The following is a 20762-nucleotide window of genomic DNA, read 5'->3' as shown; positions in this document are numbered from 1 at the left end:
CTGTAGCTGTTTCTTGGTGTATTACCTCATTTAGCGCGAGCGCGCGTCAACGCAGAGTCGCGCAGAGTCGAAAAACGTTTGACATTTTGGTGCGATCAATAAAATAAAAATAAATAAAAAGCAATGCTAATTAACATATATGCATATATACACACACACAAACATATATATCGATTTATATATATATATATATATTATTATATACCAAAAGTTATATACTTTAACTCTGTCCGTCTGCTGCTTTTTTTTTTTTTCCGCATTTTAATTGGTTTCTTTCCACTCGACAACCGACGACTGTTTCGATTTTTTATAGCATTTAATTTTGTTGCTGTTGTTGTTGTTTATGTATATATTTTTTATTTTGTTTTCATAAACTGTACTTTTTGTATTTATGAATCAGCTTCTGCTATAGGATAAAGCGCCTAAAAAGAACTTGGCTTTCAGCGAAGTTTGCGCTATTTTATTTTTTCCCCTTCTTCTTCTTCTTTTTCTTAACTTTTTGTCACCATTGACTTGATTTTGACCTTCCGCGTTCATAATCAGTCATCAATCAACAATAAACATTGACCACATGCTGATGTGGTTGTTGTTGTTGTTGTCGTTGTTTTTGTTTGTCTCTTTTGTGCATGTGTGCGATCAATCAATGTAATTCCTGCAAACAAATCATTTAGCTGAACCAATTCGATACCCCCAAGTATTTATGAATATTATTTGTGCCGGCTCGTAGAATTCATATATATTGCACGCTCCTCAACTAGGGTCTGTGATCCATGTTCAGTTCGGTTCCATAAGCCCCATTGAGGGTACAGAGTCTGAGAGCTTTCATTGATCTCATATAGAGCATGAGATCAGTTTTAAAAGCCTTTTAATCATTTCCATGTGCGTGCAATTAAAGTTCATTAGAGCATGATCTAACGAAGGTCTTAGAAGTCTATAATAATATATACATGTGTGTGTGTGTGTGTATGCATATATGTATATGAATTGCTTGAAACCGTATTCTTCTGAAGGTCGACGATTTAGCCAAGATCAGTTTTTGTATATTTTTGAGATAAGCTAAATATATTATTGAGCTCGAATTGATCCTGGCATAATTATTTTCTATACAGAAAATTATTATAATTACTGCTTGTATTTGGATTTAGCTTGCCTAAATCCACTTTGTATTCTATATAATATATGCTATAATTCCCTTACTAACTCTTTGAGAGCTGTAATAACTTTCTTATATATATTTGAAGTTTGAAATCAAATGTGAAAAGTTTTTTTTAATCTCCTGGTTGATAGTCTATAGAAGAGATAAAGTTTGTCTCAGATTTGCCTAAGAAATCTTTACTTTATCAATAAAAATATATATTAAGTTTGTCAAGATTCTATGAATCAAACGCTGCTCTACCCTAAGTCGATCTAAGCTAAGACATTATCGAACACTAATTTTTGGAAATGCCCAGACGAAACATGACCGTGATTGTAGTTTATGAAAGAAAGTATCTTTAAGTAGCCAAGTTGCCAACAGTTGAAAGAAAAACGAAACAAACACAAAAGCCAAGAAAAACCAACACAAATCCAAACGAAAATTCACAGATATTGCGCGTGGATGCAGCTAGAAGTGAAGCAAGTGGGGCAACTGCAACTGCAACTGCAACTGCATTCGATATAGCCAATAAAACGGCAACAGCTACAGCAGCCACAGCAACAGCAACAACTGCAACATCAGCAACTGCAACTAGTCCCGCCAGAGAGACAGCAGATCTAGAGATGTATGCTACCACGGGCGGCACACAGATTTATCTACAGGTGAGTGAGCCAAACGGAGCAAGTGTATAGAAGAGTGAAAGAGATTGAGAGATTGAGTGAGAGACTGACCTGAACTCCTGCAGACCTCACATCAGAACAGCAATGGAACCAGCACACAGCAGAGCACATTGCAAGCCCAGAGTCCCAGTCCGGGTCCATATATCACAACGGATAGCTATGGCATGTACACGACGACACGATTGCCACCTGGACCGCCACCTGCCACCACATTCATAACGGAGCCCTACTATCGTGAATACTTTGCGCCCGATGGCCAGGGCGGCTACGTGCCAGCGGGCACGGCGCGCAGCCTCTACGGCGAAGATGTTTCCGTATCGGCGGCCGCCCAGCCGCAGCCAGTGGGCGGTGTCTATGAGGCGCGCTTCAGCAGCAATGCGCCCACCACCACCACAGTGCTAACCAGCAGCAATGCACACCATCACAGTCAACAACAACAGCAGCAACAGCAACAGCAACAGCAGCAGCAACAGCAACAACAGCAGCAGCAGCAACAGGAACAGTCGGGCAAGAACGGTGGGACGCCGCTCTATGCCAAGGCTATAACGGCGGCGGGTCTCACCGTGGACTTGCCCAGTCCCGATTCGGGCATTGGCACGGATGCCATAACGCCGCGGGATCAAAATCACATACAGCAGGTATACACACACACACACACACACAGAATACAACAGTAGAGCGTAACGAGTAGCGGCCAGTGCCTGTCGTAATTCCACTTGTAGAACCCATACCCAAAATCTCTTATAGTATCAGCTAACCCATAAATTTCTATTAGCAATGAATAACCCATAAAGAGTAATGAGTAATGAGTAATGAGTAGTTAAAAAAGCGTGACGTGTCCATTAAATTCGTACTTAATAAAAACTTTTCATATAATACATATATAATATATATAAAGTCTTATCATTATTATCAAAACTAATGAAACATATTTGCAACTTCTTTTCGAACAGTCCTTCGACTATACGGAACTGTGTCAGCCGGGCACCCTCATCGATGCCAATGGCAGCATACCCGTTTCAGTGAATAGCATACAGCAGCGCACCGTGGTCCATGGCAGCCAGAATAGTCCAACCACATCGCTGGTGGATACGAGCACAAATGGATCGACACGCTCGAGGCCCTGGCACGATTTCGGACGCCAAAATGATGCTGATAAAATACAAATACCAAAAATGTAAGTAACCACCAAATACCCTGTAAATATAAGATTATAGATATAACTATTTGATTATTCATATACATAAATATATATTCAGCTCTGTTCGTAAAATGAGCCACATATGCTGTAAACTGAATTCACTTATGTGAAATTCGATTATTCCTACATACATATATATACAGGTGTGCTCATATAAATAGTAGGCAGACTGAGTAGACTGAATGGACAGAAAAATAACCTAAAAATACCCTTGAATCTAGCTACGTGCTTAGGCTCAACTGCTTTGACTCTATGTAAACTACGATTGTTCCTATCCAAATACATATATAGATATGTAGATATACAGCTGCTTACTAAAAAAAAAGAGACAAAAATCATTCCCTCATAGCCAAATATATATGTAAAACTATAGTTTTTAATAAAGCCTAACTTCATATATTACGTTTCACATATATACATTACTCTAATACATAGTAGTAACTCCATTATAATCACACCTGCGTGGCATCAAATTGCTTCAGCGCACTTCGTTGTCACGCCTCCTGAGTTATTTTCCACAGCTCTACTTTGCTCTCAATAGACTCACTCAATTTAATATATAAATTTTCTTTTGTCTGTGTGTTTTCTTAGCTTCACAAATGTGGGCTTTCGCTACCATCTGGAGAGCCCGATCAGCTCGTCGCAGCGTCGCGAGGACGATCGCATCACCTACATCAACAAGGGTCAGTTCTATGGCATTACGCTGGAGTATGTGCACGATGCGGATAAGCCAATCAAGAATACAACAGTTAAGGTAAGACTCTAACTCTATGCCTATCTCTCTATACATATATGTATGTATATATTTATGTATATTTGATATTGATTGTGGAGCTAGCTGATCGTGAGCCTTGCTCTGGCTGTCAACAATCATTTGAGGCTTAAGACTTGAAACCCTTTTCAGGCTATTTGTCAGCTGTGCGCTCTCGAGTAGCTCGGGAATGTCAGTTTGCCTGAGCGCTAATCAAGTTTGGCAGCTATCGCCACCCTTTGCTCAATTGCGCACACACATGCGGACAGAGCGAGAGAGAGAGCGCAGCAAGGACATCGCATATCCTGCTTAAGGCGCTGCGATCTGCTCTACCTTATATGCATATCCCGATGATAAATGATAAATGATACGCCAAGGCGTCCGTCTGTCCTTATGAGAATTTGAATATGCCGCTCAATGCAAATTGCGAGCCTTTCAGCACACACACGCACACACACGTACGCATTCCATGTTTATTCAGGACTACACAGGATATTTTTTTCAGCCTTTAGCTGCTCACAATACGCATCAACATCATCAATCAGATAAGCTTAAATGACGTCTTCTGACTCGCTACTGGATGAAATGCAAATTGTAAACTGAACCCGTTGAGTTCTAGACAATCAAAGTTACAGTTGAATGTGAAAAGTGTGTGTTTTGGGTCCCTCGAATACGGAATGTGGAATGTGGAATACGGTATGCTCAATGCTCAATGTGGAAGTGCCAACGGTTCGGCTAAGTAAACAACAATTGAGATTGAGTTGCTGCTTCTTGCTGCTGCTAGGGTCTGAAATAGGAACTGTCTCTTCACATTTCGCATTTGCATACGTAAATATAATGAAAAAAGCTGCGACAAATTGAAGCAACCAAATTAAAATAATAAAAAAGTTTCTTAAAACTGTCGTGAAGTGTTAAGAATAACAGTAAGGAAAAAAGCAGGAAACTCTTTAAAAAAAAAAAGTCTATAATAATGGGGATTTAAATAAAACAGAATTTCTCAAAAAGTTACAGGAAAATCCAAAGATCTTTAGATAAAAGCAAGGAAAAGGGTTTACAATTTCTTCAGTTACTGAAAATTTCCCAACTGATTTTATCTATATTTTACATAATTAAGGGACACTTAGGAAAAATTAATACAACCTAAATTCAACTGATCTTTGGGGAAAAATTCGAAATAGTAAAAAATATCCAAAGCAAATTTACCTAAATATGTTCAAAAAATATTTTACAGATTGAAAAAAATATATAAAATATTTATTTAAATATTATAAAATTATTTTTTTTTTTTAAATATTAGAAATATTGAGTAAGAGGAAAATAATCCACATTTGAATAATTGATAAGCCATGTAATGGAATTTCTATTTTTCAAAGTCAAAGATCTTGACTGCATTTATAAAAGTCTGAATAAAAGTAGAACAGAAAATAGGCCTAGGCTCAGAACCCACCTGGCGATAGACTTCGATGCCCCTATATCATATTTTCTCATTGTTTCTTTCTCGACTACCCAACTAATTGTGCTTTATGAAGTGCCGCAGCTCGTCTCGTCTCGTATTACCATAAAAGTGCAATAATTTTTGCGCTAGACTTTGGAAAAAAGTGTCAAAATGAATTTACGAGTTTATTTGTTTAACCCTCTAGCCCTTTTCGGGGCTGGCAGAGGCCATCGATATAAGTAGTAGCAGCAGAAGAAATCCGACTATAAAGTGAGGCTGAAGAAAACTGTAACCCAAAGTTGAAAAATTAAAGCAACGCATTTGCATAGTCGTGTCCATTTCCCTATCAATTTCCCAGCGTCTAACGGTGAAAAACTGACAAAAATAAAAGAAAAAAAAAACGAGTATAATTTACGAGCTGATTAGCCCATGAATATTTACGATAAATGCAGAGAGCGAGAGGGAGAGAGTTAGATATAGAAAAACTTAAAGATTCAAGAAAAAGGCGCACAAAATACACAAAAATATTTATGCACAGTAATCAGCAAAGATCATAGGGGGTAGGGGGTAGGAGGCAGAGGCAGGGGGTAGGTGCAGGATAGCGGCTCATAGCAAAGGGGTTGCAATTTTTGACTCGTTCTCTGGGCCAACATCTATCTGTGCGCTTCCTTCGGCGCTGTCAACGTAATTATTCAAAATGTAGAAAAAATCTGAAAATACATAAATGATGCACACAAAATGCAAATATCTATGGGAACAAAGCGAGAGGAGAGAAAAAGACTCGAGTTACTTGAAGAGACAAATGTGTTAGATATTTTTCTGCTAAATCGAGTTCGTCCTTTCTGTTTTTCTTTTTTTTTTTATGCTTCTCGCTTCCTTTAATCCTTTTGACTTTGTAGGGTGCGAGCCTACGGAGCTAGACGTAGACAGCCAAAACATATGTCACAACGCGTATACATCAAGCCTGATTGGATAAGAGCAATGAACTGTGCATAGATACCCTATATATAGTTCCTTTACAAGAAATATGAATTTTGAATATCTTCTTCTTTTCTGCCCAGATTATTTATTTTAGTTGAAAAATAATAAATATTATGATTAATTATTATTATTAATTAATTAATTTCTCCATATCAACATTCAGTCTATATTTTAATAAATATTTCTATTATTATTCATCTCTATTATATTATTTATTTTAGTTCCAAATTAATTACTATTATTATTTATTAATTTTATCATATCAGCATTCATTTTATATATAGATTAATTTTAATTAATATTTGTATTTTCATTTGCCTTTGCAGAGTGTGATCATGTTGATGTTTCGCGAGGAGAAGAGTCCCGAGGACGAGATAAAGGCCTGGCAATTCTGGCATAGTCGCCAGCATTCCGTGAAGCAGAGAATCTTGGATGCAGGTGCGTTAGCTTTTGGCGAGCTCCAACGGCGTGCCGAACACATATTGTATAGAATTTCCAGAACGTAAATTCTTCGTTTTTATTGAATGTGGCAGGGGGGGAGGGGGAGGGGGGCACGGTGTGGCCAGTCAGGCGGCAGCAACAGTTGGTGCAACCAGAGTTATGACATTGATAAACGCGCATTGCATTCGGGTTTTGTTTGATTGCAGATAATCTTGGCTAGTTCTGGCTGAGAGCTGCCTACGTCTGTCCAACTGCTGCTCCCCCCCTCCCCCCTCTCTCTCTTTCTCTCTCTGGTGCTGCTGCTGCAGTTGCAACCTGTTGCGCGCCTTAGCCCCATCAAACATAACTCATTAGGCACTTGTCACAGACAATTTTTCCTTAATTGTTAATACAAACGATATGTTAGCTCCTCTGCCACAGTTGTTGACTCTATTTCTTTATCTTTTCTATATATATATGTATATGTTTATATATATATATATATATATTTGCTTTTTCTCTCTGCAGATACAAAGAACTCGGTTGGTCTCGTTGGCTGCATTGAGGAAGTGTCGCACAATGCCATTGCCGTCTACTGGAATCCGCTCGAGAGCTCAGCCAAGGTAAGTTCTTAGAGCCCCCGTTTCAGGCCGTAGCGCCCCAGCTGGAGCGTTATAAAGTCTCCATTTTGTTTGTAGTTGAGCGCCGCCTCAATTAAAAAAAATAAAAAATATAAAAAAACTCAAAAAAGCGAGACGGCAAATGACACACACACACACATACATACATACATAGATATATAGATATGTGTATGTAAGAATTAATTTGTGATTTATTTTCAATTGCAACGTACAACGCAAATTATTCAACGCGCGTCGCACAGTCGCCTCAACACACACACACACACACACATACATTTATATATTGCCAGCTCGCTCGCTCGCACACAGCTGCGCTATCTCTCTCTCACTTAGGGGCGCTCTGTTTTGTTGTTTCTTTTTGAAAAGAATAATTTATGCATTTATTTATTTATGACACTTAGTTTTAATCACCTGCCACGACAATTTTCAACGTTTCTCTCTCTATCTCTCTCTCTCTCTCTCTCGTTCTTCTTCGTCTCCACACTCCCTATCTCTTTCCCTATGCTTTTGGCTTTTAGATCTGCGCTCCCAAGCGCATTTAATTTAGCAATTATCAGCAGTTTTAATCCCCGTCGAATATTTGCAATTCTATTGAGCAAATCAAGCGCCAACCGCCGCCAGATTACGTATACGCCCCGTCGCACCACAGCTAAGCCACAATGCGGCTGAATGTTGGCTGAATGCAGATGCATAATAAACAACAAGTGGCGAGCATGTATATAGCTCCACCCATCCAAAAAATGAAATTAACAACATCAAGCAATGGTGGTGCATATGATAGACTAAGAGATACCCTCTAAGCTGTAGCTGTGATCTCTTGGGCATTTTTTGTGTAATTTGCGCTTGAGAAATGGCTTTATATATACGATAAATTATTGCTTATGTATGACCTATGAAGGGGAAGTAAGATAAGTAGAAGTATATGCAGATTAGCAGTAGATGAAGTAGGAGTAGTAGTAGAAAAAGGACAAAATGAAACGTTTAAAAGTATTCTAAAAAGTAGAAATATATTGGATAGGTCCCTGGGGGTCTAAATCTGGTATGCATATAAACTACCTTTAAAGCTGTTTGTTAGTGTTCGATTCAACAAATTTCTACTACTCTTTCCAAGTCCATTATAAACACATCTTCATAAGATAAGATAAACAAATCTTATCTCTGTCATATATGTATATTTATCTAAGTCCATTTAATTTTTTATATACATATAGATATGGATCAAGTGAAGTAAATTGAACGAACTTAATATATGCAGAGTCTTTTTTTGTTTAGCTCCTCTAGCATATATATTTATATGGAGGCCTTGGCTATGGACACATGACAGATAATCCCGGCTCGGCCTAAAATATTTGTGAGCAATTTTTCGTATACATTTCGTGTGTTTTGCACTGATTTTTCCACTTGTTGTCAAGTTCAGTGACTTGTGTCAAATTGGCAAGCAGTTATTAAATTGGCTAACTGGCTCGCTAGCTGTCCGTCCGCCTGTCCAGCTGTCTGTACGGCCTGTCTGTCTCGCTGGCTGGCCAATCGGCTTGGCTCATGTGGCCATAAGTGCATTTTGGTTACATTTCGATATCGCGCTTTTTATTTACAAATTGTTTACTCGCTGAGATGTTAATCCCAAAAAAAAAAAAAAAAAAATTTATATATATATATATATATATGTGGATACGGCCAGACATTGGAGAGAGAGAGTCGTCGCAGCCAAAGGCCGCATAATGTCGATTTCGTTTTATGCCGTTAGGCAGCAGCCTCCTCCTACCCCCCACGCCTCGCTGTATCTGTATCTGCTGCTGCTGCTGTTTGTATCTGTGTATCTGCGGCTGTATGTTTGCGCGTATCTTTTGCCTTTCCCAGCGGCCGCTCCACAAAAAAAAAAAAAAAAAAACACAGCAGAAAAAAAAACTTTCGTACGCACCGACACGCAGGTGCTGCAGCTTGCCGCAGCCTCCCCCTCGCGCTCAGCCCCAGCCTCTCGCATCTGCAACTGCATCTGCAATGCCTGCCAGCCAAGCGTCTGTCTGTGTCTTCGCTTATATGGTACGCGCCCGCTAATTATTCACATTAAATACTGCTCCACGTCGTCCACATCGACAACGACGTTGACGCAGGCAGCGACTGAGACGTTAGCGGCGACTGCGACAGCGACAGCGACAGCGCGTTGCACTTTTACCATTAAGATTGTTTCCTTTGGTATTTTTGCGTTGATGGATTTTCTACTCTTTTTTTTGCTGCTGTTGTTGTTATTGTTGTTGTTGTTGTTGTGTCCGACTGTTTGTCTTTGGCTCGTCGCATCTGGCTTGGACATGCTTAAAATGCCTTTAAACACACACACACACGCACACACACACACACACACAGCGACTTGAAGTCTGTCGCTGAGCAACTGAATCGAAGTCGAAAAAAAAAATGAATTGGATGCGTTGCAAAAGTCAACTTGCCGCTGTCATTCCCCTCTACACTGTCTCTCACTCTCCACTGCTCACTCTCCAGCACCACGCCGCGCTGCACTCTCCACACTTGGCTTGGCTCGGCTCGGCTCGGTTTGGTCCTCTGTGTATTGCCTTGTTATTGTCTCCAGCTTTAGTCTCCATTGGCATTGCCATTGCCATATAACCGACCAAACTGTATGCAGCATACACGCCTTTTGTTGTGCGTGTGCGTATGTGTGTGTGTGTGTGTGTGCATGTGTGCGTATGTGTGTGTGTTGGAATTTTTTAAACTGTCGTGGGCATAAAGAGGACATCGACTTAATAGAGAGAAAACAATTGCTTCTAATAACAGTTGCAGTCGCTGTCGCAGTCGGCGTCGGCGTCGACTGCCCCCAGACGCACTTTTTGTGTCTTTTTCTGTTGTCTTGCTTTAATTTCTTTTTTATTTCCTTTTGTTTCGCAAGCTTTTTTCTCCTTTATTAATTGCCTGCATTGTTTTAATTGTATTGCATTTTATTTTCACAGATCAACATTGCGGTTCAGTGCCTCAGCACGGACTTTAGCAGTCAGAAAGGTGTTAAGGTGAGTTTTTCCTATATGGACATATGAATTACTTATATATAATAATTGGGAAAAGATTAAGTAATTATTAAATATTTTATATATATTTAAGTTGAGCTAGTTTATTTAGTTTATTTGAGAGATCAGAGTGTATAAAAAAAAGTCAGATATCCTGAAAACAGTTTGAATAGCATATAAGAAAATATCTTGTTATATAATAAAAATCTCTTAACTGATCTGGACAACTAGAAAAATAAATTAACAGATCAAGAGATCAATGATATATATATCAAAGCTATCTTTATCTTGCCTAATCTGGGAAATAGTTTAACAGACAATTTTATATATTAGAATAATGCAGATCGAAATGGGTGTATGGTACATATGTTAAAATGAAAGTATGTATGTATACATATTGGCATCTAACAGAAATCCCGCGCTTTAAATTTACTTAATGAACCTATTAATACTTTTTAACAATCAAATATTAATATTGACAATTTTTTTATGAATTTCATTAGTTGCAGTAGCCTAGTATTCATTAGTATTATTATCACTATTATTAACAGATCGCTCAAAATGTCTATCAAAGCATAGAGATTGAAGGCCTAAACATAATAGTTAATTATATAGTAGAAACAATATCTGATATGCATATAGAAACAACAACAAAAATCAAAATCAAAATCATATTTAAACGCAGCCAACTTAATAAGGCAGTTAAGCTAATTAAGTGTTGCCAGACTGTTATTATATTTAAACAATTTCAATTGAGCTCTTCGCATATAAAATACAAAATAAATTTAATGAAGTTATAAATATAGCTTAAAAGCAATTTATTTATATGACTTTTGGTCTATAAGTCTCTCTCGCTCTATCGCTCTCTTAGGCAGCACACATTGTAGGCAAATCGAACAACTTCAGCTTTGACTTGGCGTAATAAACACCTGGACACACAGAGTTGTCTATATGCATGTGCATGTGTGTGTGTGTGTGTTCATCGTACAGGTTGATGAGCCCGAAGGCGTATCCCTGTGCTCCCGTTTGCCTGCGTTACCTGTTACCTGTGTTACACACTTAATCACATAGTCATAATACCCGCCAAGGCGCAGCCGAGGCAAGGCCAACATCATAAAAGATAAAAGCAACAACATGTGCCCAAAGGGGCTGACTCAAGAGGCAGCGTCAAGAGGCGATTGCTACAGTTCTGCCTCTTAACATGTAGACGTAGGAAGTTGTTGTACTTGTAGTTGTTGTTATTGTTATTGCAGTTGTTGTTGTTGTTGTTGTATCAGCAGCATCCTTTGTATGTTGTAATGCGTACCATTAAGTTGATATTTCATTGACAGAAAGACACGAAGAGTTGAGAGTCTGAAGCGAACGCTTCTACGTCGCGTCAACCACAGTGTGGCCTGCCTAAGTGCGCAACTAGGTGTAGTCTTGTAGTATTGCATGATTGCTATATTTTATTCATATAATTGTTTGGTATTTTTTGGTATTTTCTTGGTGTATGTAATGCTTACCATTAAGCTGATATTTCATTTCGCCACAGTGTGGCCTGCCTAAGTGCGCAGCTAGCGCTAGTCTCGTAGTATTGCAAGATTGATTGCTATATTTTAATTATATAATTTGTTGGTATTTTTTCGGTATTTTTTTTGGTATTTTTTGTTTTTTTCTTGGTGTGTGTTGTAACGCGTGCCATTAAGTTGATATTTTATTGGCAGACCACAGTGTTGCGAGACTAGGGTTTGTCTTGATTGATTGGTATATTTTATTGATATTAATTTGGTATTTTTTGTATTTTTGGTATTTTTTGGTATTTTTTGAATTTTTTTTGGTATTTTCTAAATTTCCATTTCCCCCCTTCTGTTACAGGGCCTGCCGCTGCACGTACAAATCGATACGTTCGAGGATCCACGCGATGCGACGGTCTTTCATCGCGGCTACTGTCAGATAAAGGTCTTCTGCGATAAGGTAAGTGATTCTCAATTCGCAAAAGCTACCACATACGAGAGAGCTCACCAGCTACATAATTACACACGCATACACGCACACAGACAAAGGCAGAGGTAGAGGTAGATGCAATGCAGAGACCGAGCGGCAGAGGCAGCTGCCACGTGCAACACAGCAGGTTGAATGAAGCTAACTAAAAGCGCTGCGACGTGCCTCGAGGCAAAGCCCTGCCAATTGTTGTTGTTGTTGTTGTTGTTGCCACTTGTCGCTTGCTGCTTTTATCGAATTGGGGGCAACTGCCTGCTGCATGCTGCATGCTGCATGCGGCCTGGCATTTGGCTTGTCCCTTCATCAACGTAACCAATGTCCGTTTCGAGCTCAGGTGGAAAGCGTAACGCGTACAAAAGTAAATGGACAGGCAACAGGTCCCTCCCTCCATCTCTTCCCCCTCCTCTGACTGCCTCTCCTTGGCACTGATTCGCTGGCTTCATCCTTTCGCCTTTTGTCGTGCCCTTGTTTTGAGCCAACGTTTCGCCTTGGTATGCACCTCTCTTTCTCTCGTTCTCCCTCTCTCTCTCTGTCTCTCTCTCTCTCTCTCTATCTTTGGTTTATATGCGAACCCTTCACTTTTTTTTTGCGCTTGATGTGCTTTATTAATAAATCATTTCGTGGATTTCCAATTTAATTTTCTCATATCATTACACTTCTCCTGCTGCTGCTGCTGCTGCTGCTGCTGCCTCTTCTTCTTCCTCTTCAAGTCCAACCATGAACAGGCCTGACTACCTTTTATTGTACTCCATGCCACATACTATCCATAACCCTTGCAGACACACACACACTCATACTTACATTGGGGGTTTAACCTGGAACTTCGAGGCGTATGTTTATCGATAAATGTATCAATTAAATTTCGCGTACCAGCTTATTTCATATATATACACACACTCTCACACACTCACACACACACTCACACACACACACACATCCATGCTCTGCAACATCTTGTATCTTACACGCATTTCTCTTGACTTTTATTTTTGCTGCTTTGCGATTTCTCTGCATTTGCAATTCGGCTGCAATTGCCGCCTTTTGGCACCTTTTTCCCATTGCAATCAATGCAGAAATATAGGTTTTGCGTGTTTTCTGTCTTTTCACCAAAATGAAGAAGAAGACAACGAAAAATGCACCGAAATCGTTTAAAAAAAAAAAAAACTGCCGCCACATTTCGATAAACAAATTTCACTGCACAGATAAAGATCTTCGAGTTGGCATAAAAAAAAAATAAAAATAAAAAAATAAAAAAAATTGGTATGGAAAGCATTGTAAGGATTGCATGAAGAAATTAAATGCTTGTCTGATTTGCAATCAATTATAAATCACAATAAAGGGATTATGTGCTGTAGGGTCTGGCTTAATCTGGATAATCAATTCCTCAGTTGATAAAGAAATAAGTTTTAATGGAAGAGAAGGAAATCTACTTACTTATGGTTATATTTATTTTAGTTTGGGCTTTCAAATATATTCGATTATATTCAGCTAGAATAGAAGTACATATTTCAGGCACTCAGTCAGATTTTTTATTTAAAAATTGATCAATCATTCAATCAATGCAAACATTTTATTAGTTTAATCATCAGCTAATCAGGGAGTCAGTCAATAATTCTTCTCCTTGAGTTAATCATTCAAGTCAATCAATAGTCCTTTAATCAGTCTGTTATATAGTCTATCAATCATTCTGTTAGTGTCATCAATCAGTCAACCATTGACGCGGATTATAATCAATTCTTTACTATAGATAGACTTTATAATTAAAGCTAAATCTCTTCAAGCTCTTCAAGCTCGTCAATCAGTCCATCTTTTTTACCAATTAGTCAAGCAGTCAATCGCTCAATCAGGACACCGTTTTGCATAGGCTAAGCCACAGCTAAGAGTTGCTTCTTTCGATTAATTTCGCTCCAGTTGCGTCTCACTTGTGGCACACAGAGAAAGTTTATAATACGCATTTATATATATATAAATAGTTATTAAGATCTCCAGCCAAGTAAAATTTATCGATAAACGCAACATAAAGACATGGCATATCACAGAAAAGAAAAACACATAAAAATAAAAAAAAAATTGCGCTTTTGGTAATCGCTGCGACTATCGCAGCTAACCAAATAAGCGGCGCAACTGATGACCATAGCACGACTGCCCCCTCCCCGCTCCGCCCCGCCCACACGCCTCCTGCAGCAGCCACTAGCTCAGTTGGTCGATTAAGAAGAAGCAGCAGCAGGAGGAGGCAGTGGAGCTGTGGCAGAAGCAGAAGAAGAAGAAGAAGAAGAAGGCGTACATTGACCGCATTGGCGGCAATTCGAGCCGCTGTCTGAGCGGCTTTGGCGATATTTTTGCCAAGATAAAATAAAAGTATGTAATAAAATACAGTTATTTACATGCAGGCAAGCACACACACACACGCACACAGGCACATAAATGAATGTATATGAATACATACATATGCACAAATGATGTACAGCGAATGCTCTAGGCAAAAAGAAAAAAATTTGTGTAGCTCTGATAAGCGCAGCAGAAAGCGCAACAGGTGAGAGGCGCGGCGAGGCTTTATAGTGTGTGAGTGAGTGTGTGTGTGTGTGTGTGTGTGTATTGGTGATTGTGTGAGTGTGTTTGTCAGGCAGTCATAAGCACATCTCCACATCCTTGCATAACTTGAGCAGAAAAGCCTATACAAAAAATTGGCTAACAGAGCAGAGCTGCAAAAGATGGACAGTAGCTGAAGAGAGAGAGAGAGAGAAAGAGAGAGAGAGAGAGGGCAGCTGCAGCAGCAGCAAGAAGGAGCAGCAGCAGGCGACGCTCTCTATGCAAGGGGGGAAAAATATCACTTCCTGCGCGCCTCAATTGCCTGATTTTTAATTACAAATGCAAAGTGCAGACGCGGCAGCAGCAGCAGCGGGGGGAACGAGAGCGAGAAGAATCTGTTTACACGCAAACCTGCAATCACAGTGGACGCTAGCTATGAGCGACATGTCTTTGTGCATATATAAATGGGTAGTTGTCTGTGTGTGTGTGTGTGAGTGTGTGTGTGGCAATCAAGCAAAGCCAGCTGCTGCTGCAGTTGTTGTTGCTCTTGTTGCTGCTTCAGCTCAGGTGGGCAAATTGGCAACGGGCTGCAACAACAACAAGCTGCAGGCGCCGCCGCCGCCGAATTATTTATGATGTATGCATATTTATGCAGCATCTCGCTAAGTATTTTATAATAATTTTACAACAAATCGGTTTTGCTGTTGCTGCTGACCCTAACGGTGCCTGGCCGAAAGCGCTTATTGGCCGCCGCGTTGGTGGCACCCAAAAACTTGTTTGTACAGGCAACAGGCAGCAGCAACAGGCAGCAGCAGCAACAGCCAGCAGCAGCTCTTGAACTGTCTGCTGTCTGCCACAAGCTATGGCAAGGCTTATGGCACTTGCTACACGATTTTAATTAATTTATAAAAGAAAATACGAGAAGGAAGACGAACAAAAACAACAGCAACAACGAATGCAATAAACAAAATGTGCGCATCCCATGCATTTTGATTGATTGCTAATTACACACACACACAGACACGCACACACACACATGTAAGCAACACACCTGGCGCTGCTTGCGCAAGTGTCCAAGCGCTTAGCTAAGCCCGCAATTAAAACACACAAAAGTTCACTAATCGGGCCGTATTCGACTGGCAAATACCCTAGACTCAATGAGAGCTAAAAATATTTCAGCAATTTACTGAAAATATTAAGCTTTTAAAAGACATCCCTACATATACATATATCATTTTTATATATTCCTTATATATTTGATATACTCAATATATATCTATATAATATGGTATATCTATATAAGCTCAAAAGCTTTCCCACAAGCAGCGAACTCTTTCTGACAGCTACTCTAATATATATATATATATATATATATCTCTCTCTCTCCACAAAAGGGCGCCGAGCGTAAGACGCGCGATGAGGAACGGCGCGCGGCCAAGCGCAAAATGACAGCAACTGGACGCAAGAAACTGGACGAGCTCTACCATCCGGTCACAGATCGCTCCGAGTTCTATGGCATGCAGGATCTGGCCAAGCCGCCTGTGCTCTTCTCGCCCGCCGAGGACATGGAAAAGGTAAGTGAAGAGCTTATTTAAATAAATAGTATAGATGTAGATATAATGAAACCTTCGCTAATCCCACAGAGCTTCTATGGCCATGAGACTGACTCGCCGGAATTGAAGGGTGCTTCGCCTTTTCTGTTGCACGGCCAGAAGGTGGCCACGCCCACGCTCAAATTCCACAATCATTTTCCGCCCGACATGCAGACGTGAGTAAAAATCGTCATCCTTTATGCAGAGGACGCGCCTCCAGCTGCCAAAGATCAATGAAACTAATCTACTATCTCTCTCTCTCTCTCTCTCTTTCTCTCTCTCGCTCTCTATTTTCTATTTCTAGTGATAAAAAGGATCACATATTGGATCAGAGTATGTTAACCAGCACACCGATGTCCGACTTTGGGCCACCCATGAAACGGGGCCGCATGACGCCGCCAACCTCGGAGCGCGTCATGCTGTACGTGCGGCAGGAGAACGAGGAGGTCTACACGCCGTTGCATGTGGTGCCGCCCACGACGATTGGCCTGCTCAATGCGGTAAGTGTATGAGGGAAGGGGGAGGATGAAAATGAGGAAGAGGAAGCAGCCGGTTGACCCAGCATGTGAACCTATCCAAACGTAATACATATTTCCCCCCAAGAAAATTCACAATGCAGTCTAAAAAACAAACGAAACAAAAAAATTAAGCCCAAAAAAAAACAACTCTAACGTCTGTAATTTTGTTCATTTTGGTCGAATTGGTAAAACGCAAAATATATTGAAAAAAATCAAATATAGAAACTATAAAATTGAAATTGCATATCCAAAATGAAGAAGAATCCTCGTTTATCTAAACATAATATAAACAAAACTGACCAAGTTAATGCATTTATATTCAACTAAAGCATTTCGTTAAAACCCAAACTTCACATATATCAATCGTAATTCATCTTAAATTAAAATCGAATGAATTAAAAAATTTAATTAAATATATATTTATATATATAATCAATTGTAGTTGAAACTAATTGAAAGCGTCGTAACCAAGTCACATAAAATTCATCAAAAATAAAAACTACTCTCTATATATACCACAACTATATATACTCCATGTGTATAGGTGTGTGCGTATGTATACCTATGTGTATATCTATCCATTTATAACTACACTTAACCCACACGATACGGCACAGGCAACAGTTGAAGATTGGCTGAAAACAAAACAAAAAAGATATAGAAAGGGAGATGTAAAAATATATTTAAAAAAAAAAATTTATTTTTGAAAAATTATTGAAGGATTTTTAAAAAGTATTTTAGAGTATTTTATTTTCTTAATATATATACATTTTTATACATATTTTGCTAAATTCGTAAAAAATATAAAAAATACTTTTCAAATATATGGAAAATAAAAAAAATGATATTTTAAAATTATTTTTAAAATAAAAAAAAATATTAAAAAAAAAGGATATATTATCAAAAAATTGTTCAAAGACTTTGTTTAAAAATTTCCATAAAGTTATTTAAAAATGCTGGAAGCTCAAGTGTTTCAATTAATAGTGGATAGTATTTGGAATGATATTTAAAAACTCAAAAAATTCCCATAAAAATATTTAAAAACTTACCTTAAAACTTTTCAAACATTACAAAAAATCCATGAATTAATAATAATAATAAAATAATAAAGGTCACTCAAAATATATATAAATAAAAGAATTTTTAAATATTATTAAATATATTCAAAAATGTCTTTAAATGAATTATTTTAAAAATATTATATATAAAAAATATTTCAAATTAAAAAAAATCCTTTAAAAATGTTTTTTTCAAAATATTTATCAAAGTTATTATAGTTTTCCAAATGAACAACATTACAAACACACGAAGAGTTAAAAGAGAAATATTTTAGTTTGCTTAGCTAGAACTTTGATTGAACTTGATCTCTCGTTAGCGGCTACTCGTTATTCGTTACTCTCGCGCCAAACACAACAGACAAAACATCATATTTCTCTCGTTTCTCAATTGCAGATTGAAAACAAATACAAAATCTCAACAACGAGCATAAATAACATATATCGCACAAATAAGAAAGGGTAAGTAAGGCAGCTGTGTCCAAGTGCTACACACACACACAAAAACACACACACAACAGACTACACACACACACACGACACACACTCAAGAACTTGCACCTGAATATCATGGAAAACTAACAAAAAGGCAAAACACGTTCATCTTTTGGTAGTTTAGTCTAAAACCAACTAACGCTTAACTTGGTTAAAGAAACTGACACGACTCGACTTGACGCGACTATCTCTCTCTATATACATATATGAATCAATTGTCATATGAAACAATTGTCTTACATGTATTCTTTTGCCTTGCAGGATTACGGCGAAAATTGATGATGATATGATATCCTTCTACTGCAACGAGGACATCTTCTTGCTGGAAGTACAACAGATCGAGGATGATCTGTACGATGTGACGCTCACAGAGCTGCCCAATCAGTAGTAAAAGAACTCAAAACCCAGAGAGAGCGAGAGAGGGAAAAAAGGGAAACACACACAAATATGTGGACACAATTTTGCTAAATGAAAACAAAAACAAAAATATATAAAAGTTGTTTCAATAAGCCATCTTTTCGAAATAAGCCCTAAGTTAGGCCTAAGCGCTCGATACGCATATTATGAATCTATGAAATATATTGAAAAATATTATAATATATATAAAACCTTTTATATATACATATATTTAGTTGTAATTGTTTTTGTTTAGCTACTTTAGTAACAATGAGATTACATCAATTTCTAAAAACAAATTTTAATTCTCGCTATGTTTATATATAAAAGAAGTAAAAGAACAACATGAATTAAGTGAAATTATCATCTTTATGTATTTATAACAAAATATATGTATACACATGCATATATATACATATATATATATATCTTTAACTAAGTTAAGTCTAACAAGAATAGAGTGCAAAATGTCTGTCCAGTTAAACGTTTAAGTTCTGCTAGGCCTTAGGTCCAAAAAAAAAAAAAAACAAATTCCCTATAAAAAGCCCTCTGAAATTTATGCAAAACCATTTGAAATTTTACTCTAAATAAACTTTATTTAAGCATTTTTTTAATTGTTGTGAAATTCTTTAAAAATCGTTTGTTCTTTGTCTCTTCATACCTTGTTATTTGTGGCTATAAATGTTGAAAAATATATACATATAATTAATAACAAATAAACATAAACAAAACAAAATAATTAGGATCTCTGCTAAACACAAACAAAATAAAAAAAAAAAAAAAAAAACAAAAACCGATTTTGCTTCCAATGCCTAGAACAAAACGTAAAAAAATAAAATGAAATTGTCAAAAAAAAAAAAAACTGTTTAAAGTAATTAACTTAAAGTATATACATAAACAAGCATATATATATATATAACTTCAAATATATATGTGTAAGAAGCTCTGCAATAAAACATGTTGATAAAAATCTTAATTAAGTCCAAGTTAAGGCAATGAAAACAACAACAAAAAATCTAAAAAAGAAAAAAAATGAAATGAACTAAGAAATTGTGTGCATTTGTTGTAAAACAAGAAAAATCTACAAAAAACAAAATCAACAAAAATAAAAGTTGATTCAAAACAAAAAATTAAACATGAGAAATACTGAAAAAAAAAAAAAACATAATATTTAAAAATATATATATACAATTTTATATATATACATATAACATATTTCGTAATAGATATAATTTAAATTTTATACAGCATATATATGACATTGTGCGTTTACAATCTTTGTTTGCCATAATTAACAGCTTACTTAATTTAATTAACAATTGTTTTTCTATATATATATACATAAACATTTTATAAACAATTAGTAAAAAGCAAAAATCTTTCCCTTTTTTGCTTTTTAAACAATTTGAATACTCCGCATCAAAACTTGCTCAATATTATATTATAATTTTGTTTATTATTTTTAACAATATACACACACACACACAGACATACAGACAAACACAATCACACACAATACACACACAGACACATAATCTCTTCTTCTTATTCTCGAATATAAGACAAAGTAAATTTTGTATTTCAATTAATCATCTTTCGGTGTTGTACATCACAATTTGTTTTTAGTTGTAGTCACTAAACAAAAAAAAAAATGCTGTAAACGTAATAATTCAAGAGATAATATAAATATATACATATACGATATTACGATAATAATAATAATGATAATCTAAATGAAGAAGAAATCTACAAATGATTGAGATGAGAATCGAATCGAATATCTTGCCGACATGTTATAAATCTATATGTTTAGTTTTAATTTATAAGTTTTATGCTCTTTCTACAAACACACACATATATAAAATATATATACACATATATATATTTGAAAAGCCAATAATTTATTTTTTGTTACCTGTTGGAAACGATTCCGCGAAAA

At 37.2% G+C, this 20762-nt stretch overlaps 1 protein-coding gene across 4 annotated transcripts in view; it reads left to right on the top strand.

Annotated features, from left to right (window-relative positions):
• Positions 1 to 19685, top strand: part of LOC6579464 (protein grainyhead) — a 49435-nt gene extending 29750 nt beyond the window's left edge. For 2 of the 4 annotated variants that reach the window (XM_002005324.4, XM_015163699.3), the window contains exons 4-16: positions 1585 to 1797; positions 1881 to 2453; positions 2769 to 2992; positions 3608 to 3770; positions 6510 to 6621; positions 7132 to 7226; positions 10202 to 10258; positions 12113 to 12211; positions 16162 to 16341; positions 16411 to 16535; positions 16664 to 16859; positions 18330 to 18394; positions 18689 to 19685. In XM_002005324.4, coding sequence (XP_002005360.3) covers positions 1585 to 1797; positions 1881 to 2453; positions 2769 to 2992; positions 3608 to 3770; positions 6510 to 6621; positions 7132 to 7226; positions 10202 to 10258; positions 12113 to 12211; positions 16162 to 16341; positions 16411 to 16535; positions 16664 to 16859; positions 18330 to 18394; positions 18689 to 18815 — 2229 coding nt within the window. In that variant the 3' untranslated portion in view covers positions 18816 to 19685. The remainder of the gene's footprint in view (positions 1 to 1584; positions 1798 to 1880; positions 2454 to 2768; positions 2993 to 3607; positions 3771 to 6509; positions 6622 to 7131; positions 7227 to 10201; positions 10259 to 12112; positions 12212 to 16161; positions 16342 to 16410; positions 16536 to 16663; positions 16860 to 18329; positions 18395 to 18688) is intronic. The other 2 variants (XM_032729793.2, XM_015163700.3) reach the window with 2 other exon arrangements.
• The last annotated feature ends 1077 nt before the right edge of the window (positions 19686 to 20762 follow it).

The sequence above is a fragment of the Drosophila mojavensis genome, unplaced genomic scaffold (assembly GCF_018153725.1).
Source record: "Drosophila mojavensis isolate 15081-1352.22 unplaced genomic scaffold, ASM1815372v1 contig_80, whole genome shotgun sequence".
In the NCBI taxonomy this organism is placed as follows: domain Eukaryota; kingdom Metazoa; phylum Arthropoda; class Insecta; order Diptera; family Drosophilidae; genus Drosophila; species Drosophila mojavensis.
This window is presented reverse-complemented; position numbering and strand designations above follow the sequence as displayed.